Source organism: Ctenopharyngodon idella, chromosome 3 (assembly GCF_019924925.1).
Source record: "Ctenopharyngodon idella isolate HZGC_01 chromosome 3, HZGC01, whole genome shotgun sequence".
Classification (NCBI taxonomy): Eukaryota; Metazoa; Chordata; class Actinopteri; order Cypriniformes; family Xenocyprididae; genus Ctenopharyngodon; species Ctenopharyngodon idella.
In genome coordinates, this window is record NC_067222.1 from 457,376 (window position 1) to 474,961 (window position 17,586).

General features: G+C 33.4%; 1 protein-coding gene across 2 annotated transcripts in view; it reads right to left on the reverse strand.

Moving 5' to 3' along the window:
- The window catches only part of LOC127509455 (cytochrome P450 2K1-like), a 28,895-nt gene that overhangs the window by 4,082 nt on the left and 7,227 nt on the right, over nucleotides 1-17,586 (reverse strand). Inside the window, exons 9-20 of one of the 2 annotated variants that reach the window (XM_051888197.1) lie at nucleotides 13,786-17,520; nucleotides 13,340-13,690; nucleotides 11,804-11,908; nucleotides 11,603-11,698; nucleotides 11,320-11,406; nucleotides 10,896-10,970; nucleotides 10,136-10,249; nucleotides 9,834-9,896; nucleotides 9,481-9,561; nucleotides 9,095-9,175; nucleotides 8,494-8,598; nucleotides 8,121-8,198 (exon numbers count right to left, since the gene is read on the reverse strand). In XM_051888197.1, coding sequence (XP_051744157.1) covers nucleotides 17,321-17,520 — 200 coding nt within the window. In that variant the 3' untranslated portion in view covers nucleotides 8,121-8,198; nucleotides 8,494-8,598; nucleotides 9,095-9,175; ... (7 more) ...; nucleotides 13,340-13,690; nucleotides 13,786-17,320. Of the gene's footprint in view, nucleotides 1-8,120; nucleotides 8,199-8,493; nucleotides 8,599-9,094; nucleotides 9,176-9,480; nucleotides 9,562-9,833; nucleotides 9,897-10,135; nucleotides 10,250-10,895; nucleotides 10,971-11,319; nucleotides 11,407-11,602; nucleotides 11,699-11,803; nucleotides 11,909-13,339; nucleotides 13,691-13,785; nucleotides 17,521-17,586 lie in introns of those variants that run through there. The other variant, XM_051888196.1, reaches the window with a different exon arrangement.

The window sequence follows — 17,586 nt, forward strand, 5'->3', positions numbered from 1 at the left end:
GCGCTGACAACTAAAGTAGCTTAGAAACTCAAAACTTATTATAGCATATATTTTTCTACTTTTAAAGGAACTATTTACAACCCACAGCTTCACAATTAATAGAGACGGTATGACTAATTCACACACGCAATCGCTCTCATTAAGCTAAAACGGCTTGCCATATGCTCATATCAGATAAAGATAAATTAACACAGTACCAGTAATGAGAGCGATTGAGTGTGTGAATTAGTCATACCGTCTCTCTATTAATTGTGAAGCTGTGGGTTGTAAATAGTTCCTTCAAAAGTAGAAAAATATATGCTATAAGTTTTGAGTTTCTCAGCTACTTTTATGGCAAGCCGTTTTAGATTAAATTGTTCCCAGTGTTACTCGTCGTAATTGCTTTTTCACTAGTAAGAATTCAATTAGAGAGCTCTATAATTCAATTCTTACTAGTAACAATTATTATTAAAGAGCTCTCTAACTCAATTGCAGAGCTCTCTTATTCAAAGAGCTTTGTAATTCAATTAGAGAGCTCTGCAATTGCATTAGAGAGCTCTCTAAATCAGTTCTTACTAGTAACAATTCCTGTTACAGAGCTCTACAATCATATTCTTACTAGTAAAAACTTGTATTCATTAGATGCAAAACAGATTGGTGATTACACGCATTTCCCTCCCCAAATCCCGCCTGCGATGCTACTCTTCAAAATAAAAGTCCAATTAGAACGAATTGTTATTGTGTCAGAATGACTGCAATACTGAGATGACAGTTTGGATATGTTTTGCTATTGAAAGATAATATTTAATCACTACATTAATTCCCATCTTTATACGTTTTATATATATGGTAATGATAGAGTTTACCAGACAAAATATAATCTCTTTAATAAAAAAATAAACAATAGTAATATATTATATATAAAAATATATGATTATATTATATTATATTATATTATATTAATGCCCGAAAAGCCGACACGCCTATTACTGATTACTAAAACTTTCCTGCATATAGCATATTTCTTGTAGCCTATACTTTTTTTTCTAATGGTAATAACCAAACAAACAAATACAAGCCCAAATTAGGAGTATGCGATATTGACAAATAATATATATATTTTTGGGGATTTTTTCGACAAGGATAAGGTGATATCCTGCTGATTGTTTTTGTGCGGGCTGGTTTAGGCCTGTATAAAACTACCAGTAGTGGCAGTCCATTCCTGTCTTAATGAGTGATTCATTGAATCATTCATTCAGATGATTTGTTCAAAACGGTTGATTCATTTAGAAATGAAGCAAATGACTGTCTTTATGAATTGGTAATTGAATCATTGACTCAAATTATTCGTTTAAAAACACAGATTCATATCAAGTATGAAACATTGCACTGTTGCTCTGAGATGCACAACAGTTCAGCCCGGCTTTGTTTGAAACTATTTTCGTAGCAAAAAACAGAGCAAAAACAGACAATATTGTGTCCAAAATGTAACTCACTGAATATTAACTTTTTGTTTGTTATAAACTATGAATATAAAATTTGTGATCACGCTATGTTATAGGCCTATAAAAAAAAATAAAAAAACTCATACAGGGATATTTTTGCCCTCATATAGCAGCATTACTGGCTTCATCATGCAGTGAATGTTTTGGACTCTCAAGTCGTGTTTTTGTTCGTCTTTTGCAAAGTCAGTCACACTCGATAGCGAATGTCAGCTCGTATATCATTACAACGACAATTCGTAGATGATAAATATCGCACACCCCTATAGCCCAAATTGTCTCAGCATTATTTTGTGAGTGGAAAATGCAAGTAAAACTCTTGCAATGCTGAACAAAATAAGTATTTTACCATTTTAAAATAGCTGCATATCGCTATAATATTTATCTTTTCTGAGCGAGTGTGAATTCACCTTGAAATACAACAGTACGTAGCGTACCTTCACAACGGGGCTAAATGCACACCTTAAGAAAAATGTGCTTTTCAGTACTCCGATATTAAAACAATCAATTTAGCAAAGTTTGTTCTATCTCTAATTCAATTAAAGAGCTCTGCAATTATACATATCTTTAATGTGTTTTTTTACTAGTAAAACTTGAATTAGAGAGCTCTGCAATTGCATTATTACTAGTAAGAATTGAATTAGAGAGCTCTCTAATTGTATTTGTTGGAAGTAATAATTGGATTGGAGAGCTCTCTAATTGTAATTGTTACTAGTAAGAATTGAATTTGAGAGCTCTCTTTTGTAATTATTACTAGTAAGAATTGAATTAGAGAGCTCTCTAATTGTATTTGTTGCAAGTAATAATTGGATTAGAGAGCTCTCTATATTGTAATTGTTACTAGTAAGAATTGAATTATGGAGCTCTCTAATTGAATTCTTACTAGTAAAAATGCAATTACGACGAGTAACACTGGGAACAATTTAAGCTAAAACGGCTTGCCATAGCTCTCCAATTCAATTGTTACTAGTAGGAACTGAATTAGAGAGCTCTGCAATTGGAATTCTTACTAGTAAAAACAAACACATTTTTATGATTTTCTGAATGTTTAGACAAAACTGTGTATATTTGAAGTTTGGGGGGCTCTTATTTTGAAATACAACATCAGAATGTCCTGAAACAGTGTAGTTGACACCGTGAGAAGGTGTACTGTCCATCTGAGGTGAATTTGGTCTGTGGAAACTAGCACTTTTATTTTTATGATTTTTTGAATGTATAGACAAAACAGCATATATTTGAAGTTTGGGGGGGCTTTTATTTTGGAATACAACATCAGACTGTCCTGAAACTGTGTAGGTGACACCACCGTGAGAAAGTGTACTGTCCATCTGAGGTGAATTTGGTTTGTGGAAACTAGCACTTTTATTTTTATGATTTTTTGAATGTATAGACAAAACAGTGCATAGATATGAAGTTTGGGGGGCTTTTATTTTGGAATACAACATCAGAATGTCCTGAAACAGTGTAGTTGACACCGTAAGAAGGTGTACTGTCCATCTGAGGTGAATTTGGTCTGTGGAAACTAGGACTTTTCTTAGTTTTAGAATATATGGAAAAAACATTGTATATATGAGTGTTGGAGGACTTTTATTTTGGAATTTAGCAGCAGACAGTGTCAGACTGTGAGGTGTACTATCATTTTCAGGTGACTTTGGCCTGTTAAATTATTATTTATATTTATTTATTTAGGCCTTTTTTTCCATTTACTCGGGGAGACTTTTGTTTTGGAATTCAGCATATCATACAGTGACAGGGTCCGAGGTGTACTATAATTTTCAGGTGAAATTGGGCTGTGAATTTTTTTTATATATATATATATATATATATATATATATATATATATATATATATATATATTTATTTAGGCCTGTTTTATTATTATTATTATTATTATTCAGGCAGACATTTATTTTGGATTTCAGCATATCATACAGTGACAGGCTGTGAGGTATACTATCATTTTCAGGCGAAATTGGGCTGTAAAATATGTATTTATTTAGTTATTTTCATTTATTCAGACAGACAGACTGAATAAATGAATGTGAAATCGCTTTGACAGAAGATTACTTGTTTTCAGATCAGTTCTCTGACGGTCTTACCGTAATAGCCAGTGTATGCACGAACCGCAAAATATAGTGGCAGCTAGATTGACCGTGCATTTCGCGGTGGCGGCTGGCTTGACCGCAGTCATTTACTGCAATGTGTAATGTTTTTAAAAATGTTGAAGATTTATGTAGCAAATTAGAATCGATCAAATTATTGAATATATTTTGTTAATGTTTTTCAGTTTTGTTCAAGGTAGGCTAATTAAAGTTTTTTTTTTCCATTAACGGAACTATATATATATTGGGTAAAATAATAGTAGCCTATATAAGTAATAATATAGTTTCTGTATTTTCAAAATGAACATATTTAAATGACAGTATATTTGTTGAACTAAAATGAATTATTTTGTGTAGGCTAGGTATCAAAATAAACCAAATATAGTACAAACTTTGCTAAATTGATTGTTTTAATATCGGAGTGCTGAAAAGCACATTTTTCTTAAGGTGTGCATTTGGCCCCGTTGTGAAGGTACGCTACGTACTGTTGTATTTCAAGGTGAATTCACACTCGCTCAGAAAAGATAAATATTATAGCAATATAGAGCTATTTTAAAATTGTAAAATACTTATTTTGTTCAGCATTGCAAGAGTTTTACTTGCATTTTCCACTCACAAAATAATGCTGAGGCAATTTGGGCTTATAGGGGTGTGCGATATTTATCATCTATGAATTGTCGTTTTAACGATATACGAGCTGACATTCGCTATCGAGTGTGACTGACTTTGCAAAAGACGAACAAAAACATGACTTGAGAGTCCAAAACAAGAGAGCAACAGTGCAATGTTTCGTACTTGATATGAATCTGTGTTTTTAAACGAATAATTTGAGTCAATGATTCAATTACCAATTCATAAAGACAGTCATTTGCTTCGTTTCTAAATTAATCAACCGTTTTGAACGAATCATCTGAATGAATCATTCAATGAATCACTCATTAAGACAGGAATGGACTGCCACTACTGGTAGTTTTATACAGGCCTAAACCAGCCCGCACAAAAATAATCAGCAAGATATCACCTTATCCTTGTCGAAAAAATCCCCAAAAATATATATATTATTTGTCAATATCGCATACTCCTAATTTGGGCTTGTATGTGTTTGTTTGGTTATTACCATTAGAAAAAAAAAAGTATAGGCTACAAGAAATATGCTATATGCAGGAAAGTTTTAGTAATCAGTAATAGGCGTGTCGGCTTTTCGGGCATTAATATAATATAATATAATATAATCATATATTTTTATATATAATATATTACTATTGTTTATTTTTTTATTAGATTATATTTTGTCTGGTAAACTCTATCATTACCATATATATAAAACGTATAAAGATGGGAATTAATGTAGTGATTAAATATTATCTTTCAATAGCAAAACATATCCAAACTGTCATCTCAGTATTGCAGTCATTCTGACACAATAACAATTCGTTCTAATTGGACTTTTATTTTGAAGAGTAGCATCGCAGGTGGGATTTGGGGAGGGAAATGGATGTAATCACCAATCTCTTTTGCATCTAATGAATACAAGTTTTTACTAGTAAGAATATGATTGTAGAGCTCTGTAACAGGAATTGTTACTAGTAAGAACTGATTTAGAGAGCTCTCTAATGCAATTGCAGAGCTCTCTAATTGAATTATAGAGCTTTCTAATCATAATTGTTACTAGTAAGAATTGAATAATGGAGCTCTCTAATTGAATTCTTACTAGTAAAAATGTAATTACGACGAGTAACGCTGGGAACAATTTAAGCTAAAACGGCTTGCCATTCGAGCAGAAATCTGTAAGAAATGTTACGAACCATAGATGAAGTAACTGCTGAAAGTGAGCTGTTATGTCAGATCACTCTTTCAAAAGAAAAAAATATCCCACCTTTAATAGTCAATCATATTTACAGTATAAACCTTGTCAGTGAACTATGAGGGCAAAAAAAAAAAACAAAAAAAAAAAAAACAAACAAAAAAACAAAACGAAATAATCGTTCATTAATCGTAATCGAGGTAAAATGTTCAATCGAGGTTTTAATTTTAGGCCATAATCATCCAGCCCTAGTTGGTTTCTGGATCTCTGGATCTTAACAAATTAAAAATAACGTGGCAAAAGATATGTTCGGATAACACCTTTCTCTGGCAGTGAGTAAACCGATCTCTGTTTTCTGCAGTTCCTCCTCCTCCTAGCAGCAACTATCACAGGTGCAAAATGGGTTACAAGACATGTACAAGACATTTTTTTTTGTGTGTATGTATGTGTGGAATCACTCATCTTTCACTGCGTGTCTTTAGTAAATCCTTACAGTAGTTTTTAACACCAAAAGAGAGTTTACGTCAAGTGTCAATGTGATATTTCAATTTTTTGTTATTGAATTTTCAAAATTAATCACAAATAAAGATTTCAGATGCAAAAGCCTCTACGTGCCATCTGACATTTTCTTCTAAAATGAGCATTTTTTATCAGGCTCCTATGTTTAGGTTTAGTATTTTCACTTTATTGGCAAATAATAGGTCTTTTTCATTACCGTTAAAGTGAAATAACTGAACAGCCTGATAAAAATGGTCATTTTAGAAGAAAATTTCAGATGGCACTTAGAGGCTTTTGCATCTGAAGTCTTCAAATGAGGTTCTTGCTTTTTCATTTTGGGGTACAGAGTGTAGATTGATGTAGAAAAAATAAAGCAATTTAGCATGTGAAAAAAAAAGTGAAAAATATGAAGGGATCTGAATACTTTCAGACATCACAGTTCAGTCTCCTGTCTAGAAATCACCCATCATGAAGTGATTAATAGGATTTAAAATAATGTACAGTTTAGCAAGCACAATGTCTAATATAAAGCAGATATACCCATAACTTCATTTACCTTATAACATAAATAATGATTTATACATTTTGTATAATGTTTAAGACATCAAAGCAAGAGCTGAGGAACATCAAAGCAAGAGCTGAGCAATTGCTTTTTTCTGTCTGTTTTCATGTTTATTTAGACATAGAACTGTCTCTTTACGACCACAACACACGGGAGATGTTTCAGGCGAGCACGCCAACTTTGCCTCAGCGCCAGGTGCAAGACAAATGAGAAAAGGTACAGGTGCCGAGGGAGCTTCAGTAGATCAAAAGTGAATGGCAAATATAGTAGATTTGTGAGATAGTGGAACAGTGAATACAACATGCTTAAATGTGGAAAGTTTTAAAACAGCATAAAATATTTCCATGCTTGTATTTATTAAATACGTCACATTTAAGATCATGTCTCTCAAATGTATGGACTAAAATATACTGCTATGTGAGATCACAATATAAGTCACAAATTGATATGTTTTTTTTTTTTTTTTTTTTTTTTTTTATCTTTAATTAAATGCACAATAAATGTGAGCAGTGTGCATTTGTACTAAAAATAGGTGCCGATTTTGTGTTGTAAAGTACAAATGGAAATGGATCACATTTAAATGTGCATAAAATAACTAATTTTACATTCTGGCATTCATGTGCTGCCAGCTTCCTCTTTTGCCATATTCACATTCTTCCACATAGAGATTCAAAAGAGAACATTTTTTTTTCCTTTGTACTGTATTCAATTTAGGAATGACAGAACTGTTGCAATTAATTTATATTGACAACTAATAGAATGTTAAACATTTCATGTTTACTTCTTCACTTGCAAGTTTTTGAAACAGATATTCTAACTGAGATTTGTTAAAGAGTTTACTGATTATATAAAATTTCAGTGAAGGTTGACTAATCTTTGAACCGTGTAGTTATTTGCACGTCTCATCCATGAGGATGCAATGATGGAGAACAAGCTTTTGGGGGTTTTAAGAACCAGAACCAAGCTGTCTGAGCAAGGTGAACTTTAGCTGCAATGTCAGATTCTCTTAATATGCCTGGAGGTGAGGAGTCAGACAAAAATGGTCAAATTCAGTATTGATCCACCACCATCTCAATTACAATCAAGTACAAATTAACTGTATTCAGTTGTCTTGTAAGTCCCGCCTTCAAAATAAGAGCCAATCGCCGACCTGTAAAATCATCGCGTCACTGCAGCGGCCGTTAGAAGCACCAGTTTTTATAGAAACAGTCAGACGCGCGCCTCCGAAATGAGGCACAAGAGACGTGTATTTAGGTCTGCGCATGCACATTAGCTTGATCCAGCCTAAATACTGTTTTTTTTTTTTGTCATGATTTGAGCGTTTGGAAAAAAAAATTATGAGACAGTTGTTGTCAGATTTCATTGGTGATTTCAAATATGAAATTTAATCGAAAGCTTGGCAAACAGCTTTGGAGAATTTGATGTTTCCCCATTCAAAGAGATAGGAGCTGCATGATGCCCAGGATGCCCGAGAGGCGTTTCAAAGATGGCCGCCAAGTGAAATGACTTGTCTTAAAGGGACTTTGCTTGTAGGCACTAAAACAGTCCCGTACTATAATTTTCATGTTGAAAAGAATTAAGATTTCTGTGCCACCCTGGTTTATGTTGTTTTATAATTACAGTGTGGGTAATAAAGGACATTGTAAGCATTTTAAGTCAGTGATGGATAATACCTGTCACACGGTTTTCATAGAACACTATCATCTTCAGAACTTCAATAAATACAATGACACAGATCCATCCCACGCACTCTGTTGATTAAACAAAATAAAAAAATCTTACACTAAAAATAAAATAATAAAATAAAATAAACTTACACTTACACAGCAAAATATCTTAAAAAAAGCTGTATTCTAAATGTAAACCTTACAAAAAAATTTGTCCTTGCATAAAAGCAGACAAATGTGTGATTTCCTTTAACAAATCTACTTAAAAACCTTCTTGTTAAAACTATATACTATCTACTTTAAGAAAGTGTTTTTTTTTTTGTTTTGTTTTTTTGAAAAATTAAAATGACTAAAAATAAAATAAAGTAAAGTAGCATACCTTTCTCTCTTTCCAATATGGTTAGATGAATATAAATCACAAGGATGATATCCAGGAGTGTTATTGTTATTATCCACAATAATGTTATCCATCTTTGGCGGAGACCTGTGAATGAAGAGATCACCTTCTGAATTCATAAACTCTCACAGGTCACATACTAGAACTGATCTCAATCTGATACAGATCAATTGAGAAGAGTCGACATGAAATCAAAATTGGCTTGAATTTATGTTATTAATGCTCCTTGATGTTCTTATTGGTCTTAACAAGTTTCTTGATGTTTTTGCTGCAGTTAAGCCAATCACATTTACAGTTATACACAGTTCACTTTTCACAATACAATCAACAACCAAAGGATAAAATTAAGTCTCACTTAATTCAGAAATATGTAACAATACAGTACTGTCGATATAGCGACTCCTTTTTAATGCCGAAACTAATAGTTTAGCAAATATTATGCATCATGCATATATTTCAACATAAGCATAGTATTTCTATTAATTCAGTAATTCATAAATACAAGAATATTGTTATAAGATCTACTCTTTCCATACTTATACAAATACAGTAATAATAAGAATGTATTTCGGCATGTACTTACATTTGAATTTTGTTTGCAGAAAAGGTAAAAATCGTATAAAGGGAAGCACCAGTGGCTGAACAAAGATCACAATTAAAAATACTACAATAAAAGAAAAACAGAGCATTATTTTCCCATTCAAACAAAACAACAGTCAATAATATGTCATTAAAACACGTCAACATTGCTCAAATGTTAAAATCAGTGAAATGAGAGTCTAGAAGTGTTTTTATGAAACACTGAATGATTTAATTAAATCCATATCAACATGTCATTCTACATCAAGGTGAAACTGGCTGAATTACAATCAACTGGATTTTTACACAGAAAACAATGCAAGCAGGTGGCATTTCACAAACTACTCGCATATTGGTGTAATTATGAAGGAATCATTATTTAGGTGTTACCTGGAGAAGGAAGTCCAAACAAGGTGATCAACTGGATGAGTTGAGACAAAGACACGGCAAAAATACACAGAAAAAATTTATCTAAAAAAAAAAAAAAAAAAGGAAAAAAGTAAGCAAGAATGGAAGAGTGCTATTTTTTGGAAAGGCTTTCCCTAACCACACTGTGAGCACTGACTATCACAATTGTACAATAGTGGGGGGAAACTGTGGTCAAGCTAAATGCTTTGTTTTATCAACACTCAGTAACTAAATTTGAGACTATGTAAAATGGTTTATTGAGAGTGAATGTTTTTTTTTCTAGAGCTAATATTTGCAACTTTAATATTGAGGTAAAACAATAAGAATGTATTCACCTAGAGTTCGCTTGTGTCGGGAAGACACTCTTGGCTGTTGTTGACTGGGTGGCCTTGAGTCAACTATAAAAAAAAAAAAAAAAAATCAAACATTAACACACAGTTAGGCCTAAAATGAAACTATTCGAATGTTCTGTATGTATTTGATTATCATTTTTGGCAACTGTAGAATAAGAAAAAATAAATGTACATGAACAAACCCATTGGTAATAAACTTATCAACCATAAATATGTGCTTTTATATACTTTGCCTGTCACTCAGATTTAACAATTAAGGACTCAAATCACACAGAAACACTTACCTGCACTCAGGAGGAGACACAACAGCACAAACACTCCAAGGTATATTCCAGATAATACACGAGGTATGATGCTTGTATCATGTGCTCTCTTTCTCCAGCCATAATTAAAAATAACTTGAGGAATAGATACAAAATAAATGTTACACAAGATAAATGATGTCCTGAAAAAGAACAGAACATATCTAAAGATGTGGTGAACTGAAGAGTGTTTGTCAAACAGTTGCCTGAATTAAATAAGGCCATAATAACTGAATCTGTACCAAGAAAAGTGAAGGTCACCTCATGTACATCATGATATTTTAGAAAAGATAACTCAACACTAAATGTAGTAAAACAAACCATAAAAGAATGTAATCTTATTATTTTATAATTTATAATATATCAAACATTCAAACATATGTAAAATTATGACACCCATAGTTTCTATTGTACTATTAAAGCAGGATACAGAAAATGTTTCTACTACTGACAGATATATCACTGAAATAGATGTTCAGAGAAATCACAATTGTTGTTGTAAATGGCAAAAAAAGTAATCCTGGGATACAACAGTTGTAAGACTGAGTGCTGCTTGTCTTTTAATCATTTTGAGTATTCAGGTTTGGATGACCAGATTTTAGAAAGAGTGGTTGGTGTAAGATTTAACAGCTGAATACTGCCAGGTCTATTGAAGTTGGCAAACAGGTAATATTTCATAAAACACTTTTAATGTCAGAATAATGAGCATGACCTCTGATGTGTAACATTAGGATTTACCCACCTGAATAAACAATGACTGAAAAAACAGCAAATTCACTTGTTATTCTGATACACCTGTTCCATGTTTTAATGTTGTCTGTAGACAGAAATGAAGTCATTTTATAATATTATTACATATCCGGATACAGATTGCTTACTCTACATTTATGCAGTGTTAGGTTGTGAAGGACAAAGTGTATTTTTTCACCAAGCACTACAAATTTCTTGACACATTCTATACATGCCAAGAATACAATTAAAAAATAATCTAAAAAGTGGTTTAAAATAATGTCATGCTTCAGTATTTGACAATTTAATATATTTAACTGCAATAGAATTAATCACTAACAATATTGTCATGCTATGTCTTAATATGTTGCCATCAATTTGCCATTACTTAGCTCCTTAAGAAAAATAATAATAACTATTCTTAAATCCTAACATACCTTGAAGATACTTTAAATAAGCCCAAATCAACATAACAGGCCTCAGAATATACAGAGCACAGCAAGTGACGGTCTCATGCAGAAATCCTGGAACAGAATATTTATTGATGGATATTAAACAATATTGATGAAATTTTAAAAATATCTAAAATTTCCATCATAAGAGAATACACAAACACACCAACAGTTAGCACGAGTCTAGTATAAGACAATTCTGTACAACATTACAACAAAACTAATAAAATCTGCCACAGCGCAGTCTCATATAAACTACTAAACTCACCCTCAGTGAGACCCCAGAAGATGAAGGTGAAGAACATACAGATGTTTGGAAAAAAGACCAGAGAAAGCTGAAGATTCCAGATTGTGCTGCTGGAGACTGAAGAGAAGATGCAGAATAATCACAGTTAAATGAGCAAAACACTTACAGTGACACATAAACAGTTATTCACAAGAAATTATAAGATTTTCCTTCCAAACACACCTGTGTTTTTTGATCTGCAGTAGATCAGGCAGCAGAGCAGAAGTACAGCTCCAGATCCAGCAACGAAACAGAAAACCAACACAGTTATGTGCCAAGAAGAAAAACCTGTCAAACACAAACATCACCACTGAATCAATGTGTTACAAATAGTCATTGTTTCTTAATTATGGAGAATTTGCAATCATTATTTTAAAGAATTCCTAACAGCTTGCGTCACCCTTCGAGTACCAGGGGCCCGATGTATAAACGTTGTGTACACACAAAATGGCCATTGAAATACGCGTACGCAATTTTCCACGCATGCATGTATCGGGATTTATAGAAAATAAACGTAGAATATGTGCGCACCATCTGCACAATCTAGACCGTGTGTAGCTACGCCCCGGTGAACTGGTGTGAGCGAAGTAATGAAATGTTCTGAGTGAGGCACTGATGTCAGAGAATTGTTACGCTGCCAAATATCTTCAGTTTCCAGGAATAATATCCAAACATTCTACAATAGGTATTTATTTTATAGGCAAAACTGCATAAATTACTCTTGTTTAAAACAATTAAAAAATTGCCAATAGGAATGAATTAGAATAATTCTTCTCTAAAAAGTACTTTATAGCTAAAACGTTTTCAGGTTTGTAAAACTGTACGCCAGAACCTGTGCAAAATTCCCTTTAAAAATCCTAATCAGTGGAAAATTGTGTGCACGTGCATCCCTACCTCATCTCCTGCCCAAAATAACCATATATGGAGCCTACAACACCTAGTGTGTGTGTGTGTGTGTGTGTGTGTGCGTGATAATGTTACATTACATTATGTGTGCCATGTGATACTGTAAACAGATTACCATGGTAGAGACTGCCACATTATTGTAACTCACTTTTATAAAGTTCAACTACAGTATAGATTCAGTCATATGGCACAGTGAGAACATTGGCAGCAAACTGTTCTAGCACAAAACATCATGGCTGTTTCATACACCTTTTGATAACACGCTGAATACTATTCAAAACATTACAGATTTTATGATTATTTCAGCATCAAGGGTGATTTGAAATACGTATCTTGCATTATTTACTATTGAATTAACTGACTGTTAAAAGTACTAAACCGAAAAAAAGAACATACTGTTGTGTTTCTGTGATTAAACCAAATGTTCTCATTACATATTACAATTATCTTGTGTTTGAAACAGTGATTATGTAGAATGAAAATATGTATAACTAGAATGAAAGCATGAGATCAGGTTTTGAAACAATGACTAGCTGTGTTACAAGTGTGATCAGTTTGGATTTTTGTACTGAGAGTTTTGAAAATGTACACCTCACTTGTGAAAATAGTACCAAAGCGAATAAAATAACCCTGTAAATCTGGCACCCAATGTACAAAAAGGGTAGCCTAGGTAGGTTTCGCACCAATTGTAGCTAAATAGCTAAAATACTATATTGTTTACACCAAGTGAAATAGCCTTTGCAAGAGGGTTGGCTATTTGAACTAGTGTAAATAGAGACTGCATTATTAATTTAGCTGTTTTTGTCAACTCACCCAGTCTCTCCAGTACTACAGTTGCATTGGCTGAAAGTCCTCCAGCAAACACTTCACACATGTAAACTCCTTTATCCTCAGTTCTGACACTCTTCAGTCTGAGAGAGAAGTTTCCTTTGGGGATTTCATCAGTGAAGAACTCAACTCTGTCTCTGTATTGTTTATCTGATGAATCTGATAAAGTCTTATTGTTTTCATAAAGCAGAACCAGAATATCTTCATCTGTTCTTATCCATTTAACCTGTTCAATGTGTTCAGGTGTGATGTGAGAGTCTACAGAGCAGTTCAGAGTGACGTCCTCACCCACAGATGCAGATATGGACCGATTAGATCCTGATACTAGCAAACGCTCTGAAAGAATAAGAATGGTTTAAACATAAGTTTAAAATACATAAAATGTCATTTTGATTGAATTTTTCACTAGAACTCAAGTGTCTCTCACTCACCAACAGTTTGAACCACAGTTTGTGCTGCTATTTGAACCTCAGTCTCACCAGAATCCTGGCCGCTGTAAACTTTACATGTGTATTTTTCCTCATCTTCAGCTCTCAGTTTGTCCAGACTGAGGGAGAAGTTTCCATGTTGAATCTCCTCAGTAAAGAAATGAACTCTATCATGATAATCCTGCTGCTGGGCCTCTGGTCGACTCTCACCATCCAGAAACAGATGAACTGGAGTCTCTGAGTCTGTTCTTCTCCATTCCACCTCCAGACCCTCCGTTAGTAAAGGTTCATCAACATAACAGGGCAAAACCACTGAAGATCCCAGAGGAACAACCAGAGGACCAGAAGGACTGCGCACAGTGAATCCTGTCAAGAAATAAAGAAACTGGTTGCTTAAAAAATGAGAAAGAAAAACTCGAAGGATATTTTCGAGTATCAACGTAAAGTGATAATACGTACCATCAGCGATCATCAGAAGCATCGATATAACAATAAACTTAATGTCCATATTTTGTACAAAGAAAGAGCTAAAATAAAATCATAATCTTATCATTAAAATTAGAGTTTTACTCGACAGTCTTTCATACAAGGTCACGTCTGAATAAACACTATTACTTTCGATTTCTTAAATTATAGGCGCGTCAGGACGTGTTTTAAAACCCTCTATGGTACGGTGTTGCCTCCAGGCAACATGGTCTATTTTAGTTTGTTTTTAATAAAATAAGACACCAATTGATTGATCAAACGTATCTCAGGACAGAATAACTCAAATACTAATCAATAAAAGTGCAAAAAAGATCAAAACATGACCAACAGGGGTCCATTTTGTGTCCTGTTTCAGCACATGTGCACATGTCACATGACTCCATATTTTCTCCAATGAAAAGTGCTTTTTTCACTTGTTTGTATCTGTTTAATCACCCACAAAAAATATGAGTCACCTTCACTGGCAAGTAAAGAAGTTTTTTTAAGAACTTCACATATATCTTCAAATGTTTTAGAGAAAATAACAAAAAACTGTGTGTTGCCTCAAGGCAACATTGTACCATAATGGAATCACATAAGGCCATACAGGCACAATAGGTTTGAATAGAAATGTATTATATTTGTAAGGAAAAGAGTTAGAATTATCTAAATATGTTGGCATTTTCACATGATTTTGTAATGCACTTATAAGAATAGTAATTCACATACTATATCTGCATATATTATGATCTGCACATATTCTATAGCACTTCAAAAAGGTATAAAACACACATAGCACTAGCAGTTGATAAGGGTGATAATGAGGGGTCATACTGTGATGAGGAAGATGAAATCATAGTGACAATCCGTCAGGGAGAGAGTGAGGGTGAGAGAGAAGATGGAGATGAGGATGAAGATGGATATGATAACTTGATATAATAACATAATAATATGATGGTTTGGTAATACTTGTGTTCCACTATGGTACAATGTTGCCTGAGGGCAACCACTGGATATAAAATGTTACTTTTTATTAAATATGAAACTTTTAATACATTAAAAACTAGATAAATTTGGTTCTTCAAGTGTCTAGTTAAAGAAATTGATGTTTTCAATAAATATATTTCTTTTTTCTACATGAAAATGCCAAATATTTACATTTTTCCATTGTGGTACAATGTTGCCGAGAGGCAACAAACTTATAAAAATTAAATAAATTAAAAAAATATGAAAATGTTTACTGATATTGTTAAAGTGTCCAATTTAAAGCAGGAAAAACAACACATAAGTTTTTTCCTCATTGATATCATATTGCGTACCATAGAGGGTTAATCCAGTTGAACCTTGAAGGACAAGTGCAGAAAATACTGTTGAAATATCACTTTCTGTTGGCTCTATAGTGGTTTCTGTTGATACTTGAATAACAACAACTTTCCTATTACATACAAAAAGGCAGAAATGGCAATAAATGATTGTGTGTTTAACAGACACAGCAAGCTCCTCTTGTTGTTTATGTTCTTTATTTTGCTGTAGCCTGTAGGGTGGTAGGCTACTTCCCTAGCCTAGAGAAATCATAAATTAGGACGAGGCTGAATTCAGCTTCTTATTCGCAGCTTTATTGACGCTATCCGGTTCACCTTAAAAGACGCGACGCTTCCACGTTTTTAGCTCATGCATTTAGTGACCATGACCGTGCGTTTTTTCTCTTTTTCATGCTTTTTTAAGGGATCGTGTTGCTTTTTGTGTCTATTTTCGGAATTAAAAGAAAATAAACTATTTTGAAATGCAAATAACACTGATATATCAGTGAAAATAGACTGCAAAAATATAAAGGCACATAAAATATAATGACAGTGTTTATATAATCCACACCAGATTATATAGGGTGACACTGGAAGTGTTCATTTAACACTGGATGTTTTGCTGTGTATATAAAAAAACAATTACATCATTCTTATTGCACACGTCTTCCTTTGAATGCATTAATGAATCTATTGAATAAAAAAATAATTCAAGCAAATATTACAGATTTCAATATCATAAGGTAACTAGAGACCAGCTCCAGCTTGGATCCAGCCTCTTATGAAGACTTCAGATGGAGGACTCCAGAACATCAAACATGGATGATTATACAAAATGATCATGTTATCATTTCTTTACATGCACACTATTTTACAACTGTAGTTTCTGATATCACCTCATAAAAGACGATTGTGTTTTTGTCACATAGAAACATGCATTTTCTGTAAAGCTGCATTGAAATATGTATAGTAAAAAGTGTTATACGAGTGAATGTGAATTAAATTGCATTGAAATGAAAGAGCCCTTGCATTGTTGGTTACTGTAGCCTACCATTTTGAAGTTATGGACCCAATCTCACATTATAGTTTGGAGAGCCATCACATTGTTGGCCTGTCTTGTACCTTTTTTTTTTGTTGTTTTATTTTTTGTTTATCTCAGTTTGCAAGTGGTTGTATTAGCAATTTTCAGGCAATTTCACTCATTGATCTAATGTTAAAAACACTAGATTTTCCAAATAAAGTAAAGAATGTATGTAAAAAAAAACAGGACCCTTGTCTTCTTCAAAAATGTACATATTTCAAGCTTGTTGCATTATTTTGTATGTGTATAAAAGGGGAGTATATTGTGATGTTGTATATGTATATTCCCTGACTTGTCAGCACTGATTTTATTTGCTGCTGAAAGAAATACATTTTAAAGGTTTTGAAAGTGTAATATATTTTGTTTCTCAGTAAGCATTTAGTACAGGATTTTAAATCTTTAAATCCACGATTTGGTAAGAAATTATTAATTTTCATTCACCTTTTAAGTAAAAGTGTCATTTAGAAGCATATTGACTCGTCTATCTGGCATGATAATGGGTCCCTACTAGCTCAAAAATAAAAAAATAATATATGGCACCTCTAATCTGACAAATGTGCTATTAAGCTTCTTTAAGTTAAATTATTAATGTTACTGTAGTATGAAGCAGAGCAGGACCAAGTGTTGTGGGAGCTGAACGAGGCCGCTGGAGTGATTGCGCAACACACGCCTCACGAGCAGCGGAATCAGTTTAGTTGTCTTTCTGTTGTCTACTGATTGCACACAGTTTGTGGGGTGAAGGGTTCAAGATCAGACCCACGACTGGTGTGAGATCCAAATCATCTTCAGACACTCCAGGAGGAGGAGTAAAGCGGAAATGCTGAAGGAGGGAAGTGAAGAACAGGAAGAGCTCCATCCTGGCTAAACTCTCTCCGAGACAAACCCTGCGGCCTGAGAAAAAAAAGAGATAATGTTCAGAATGGCTACTTTAGAAGAACACTTTATCAGAACAAATAT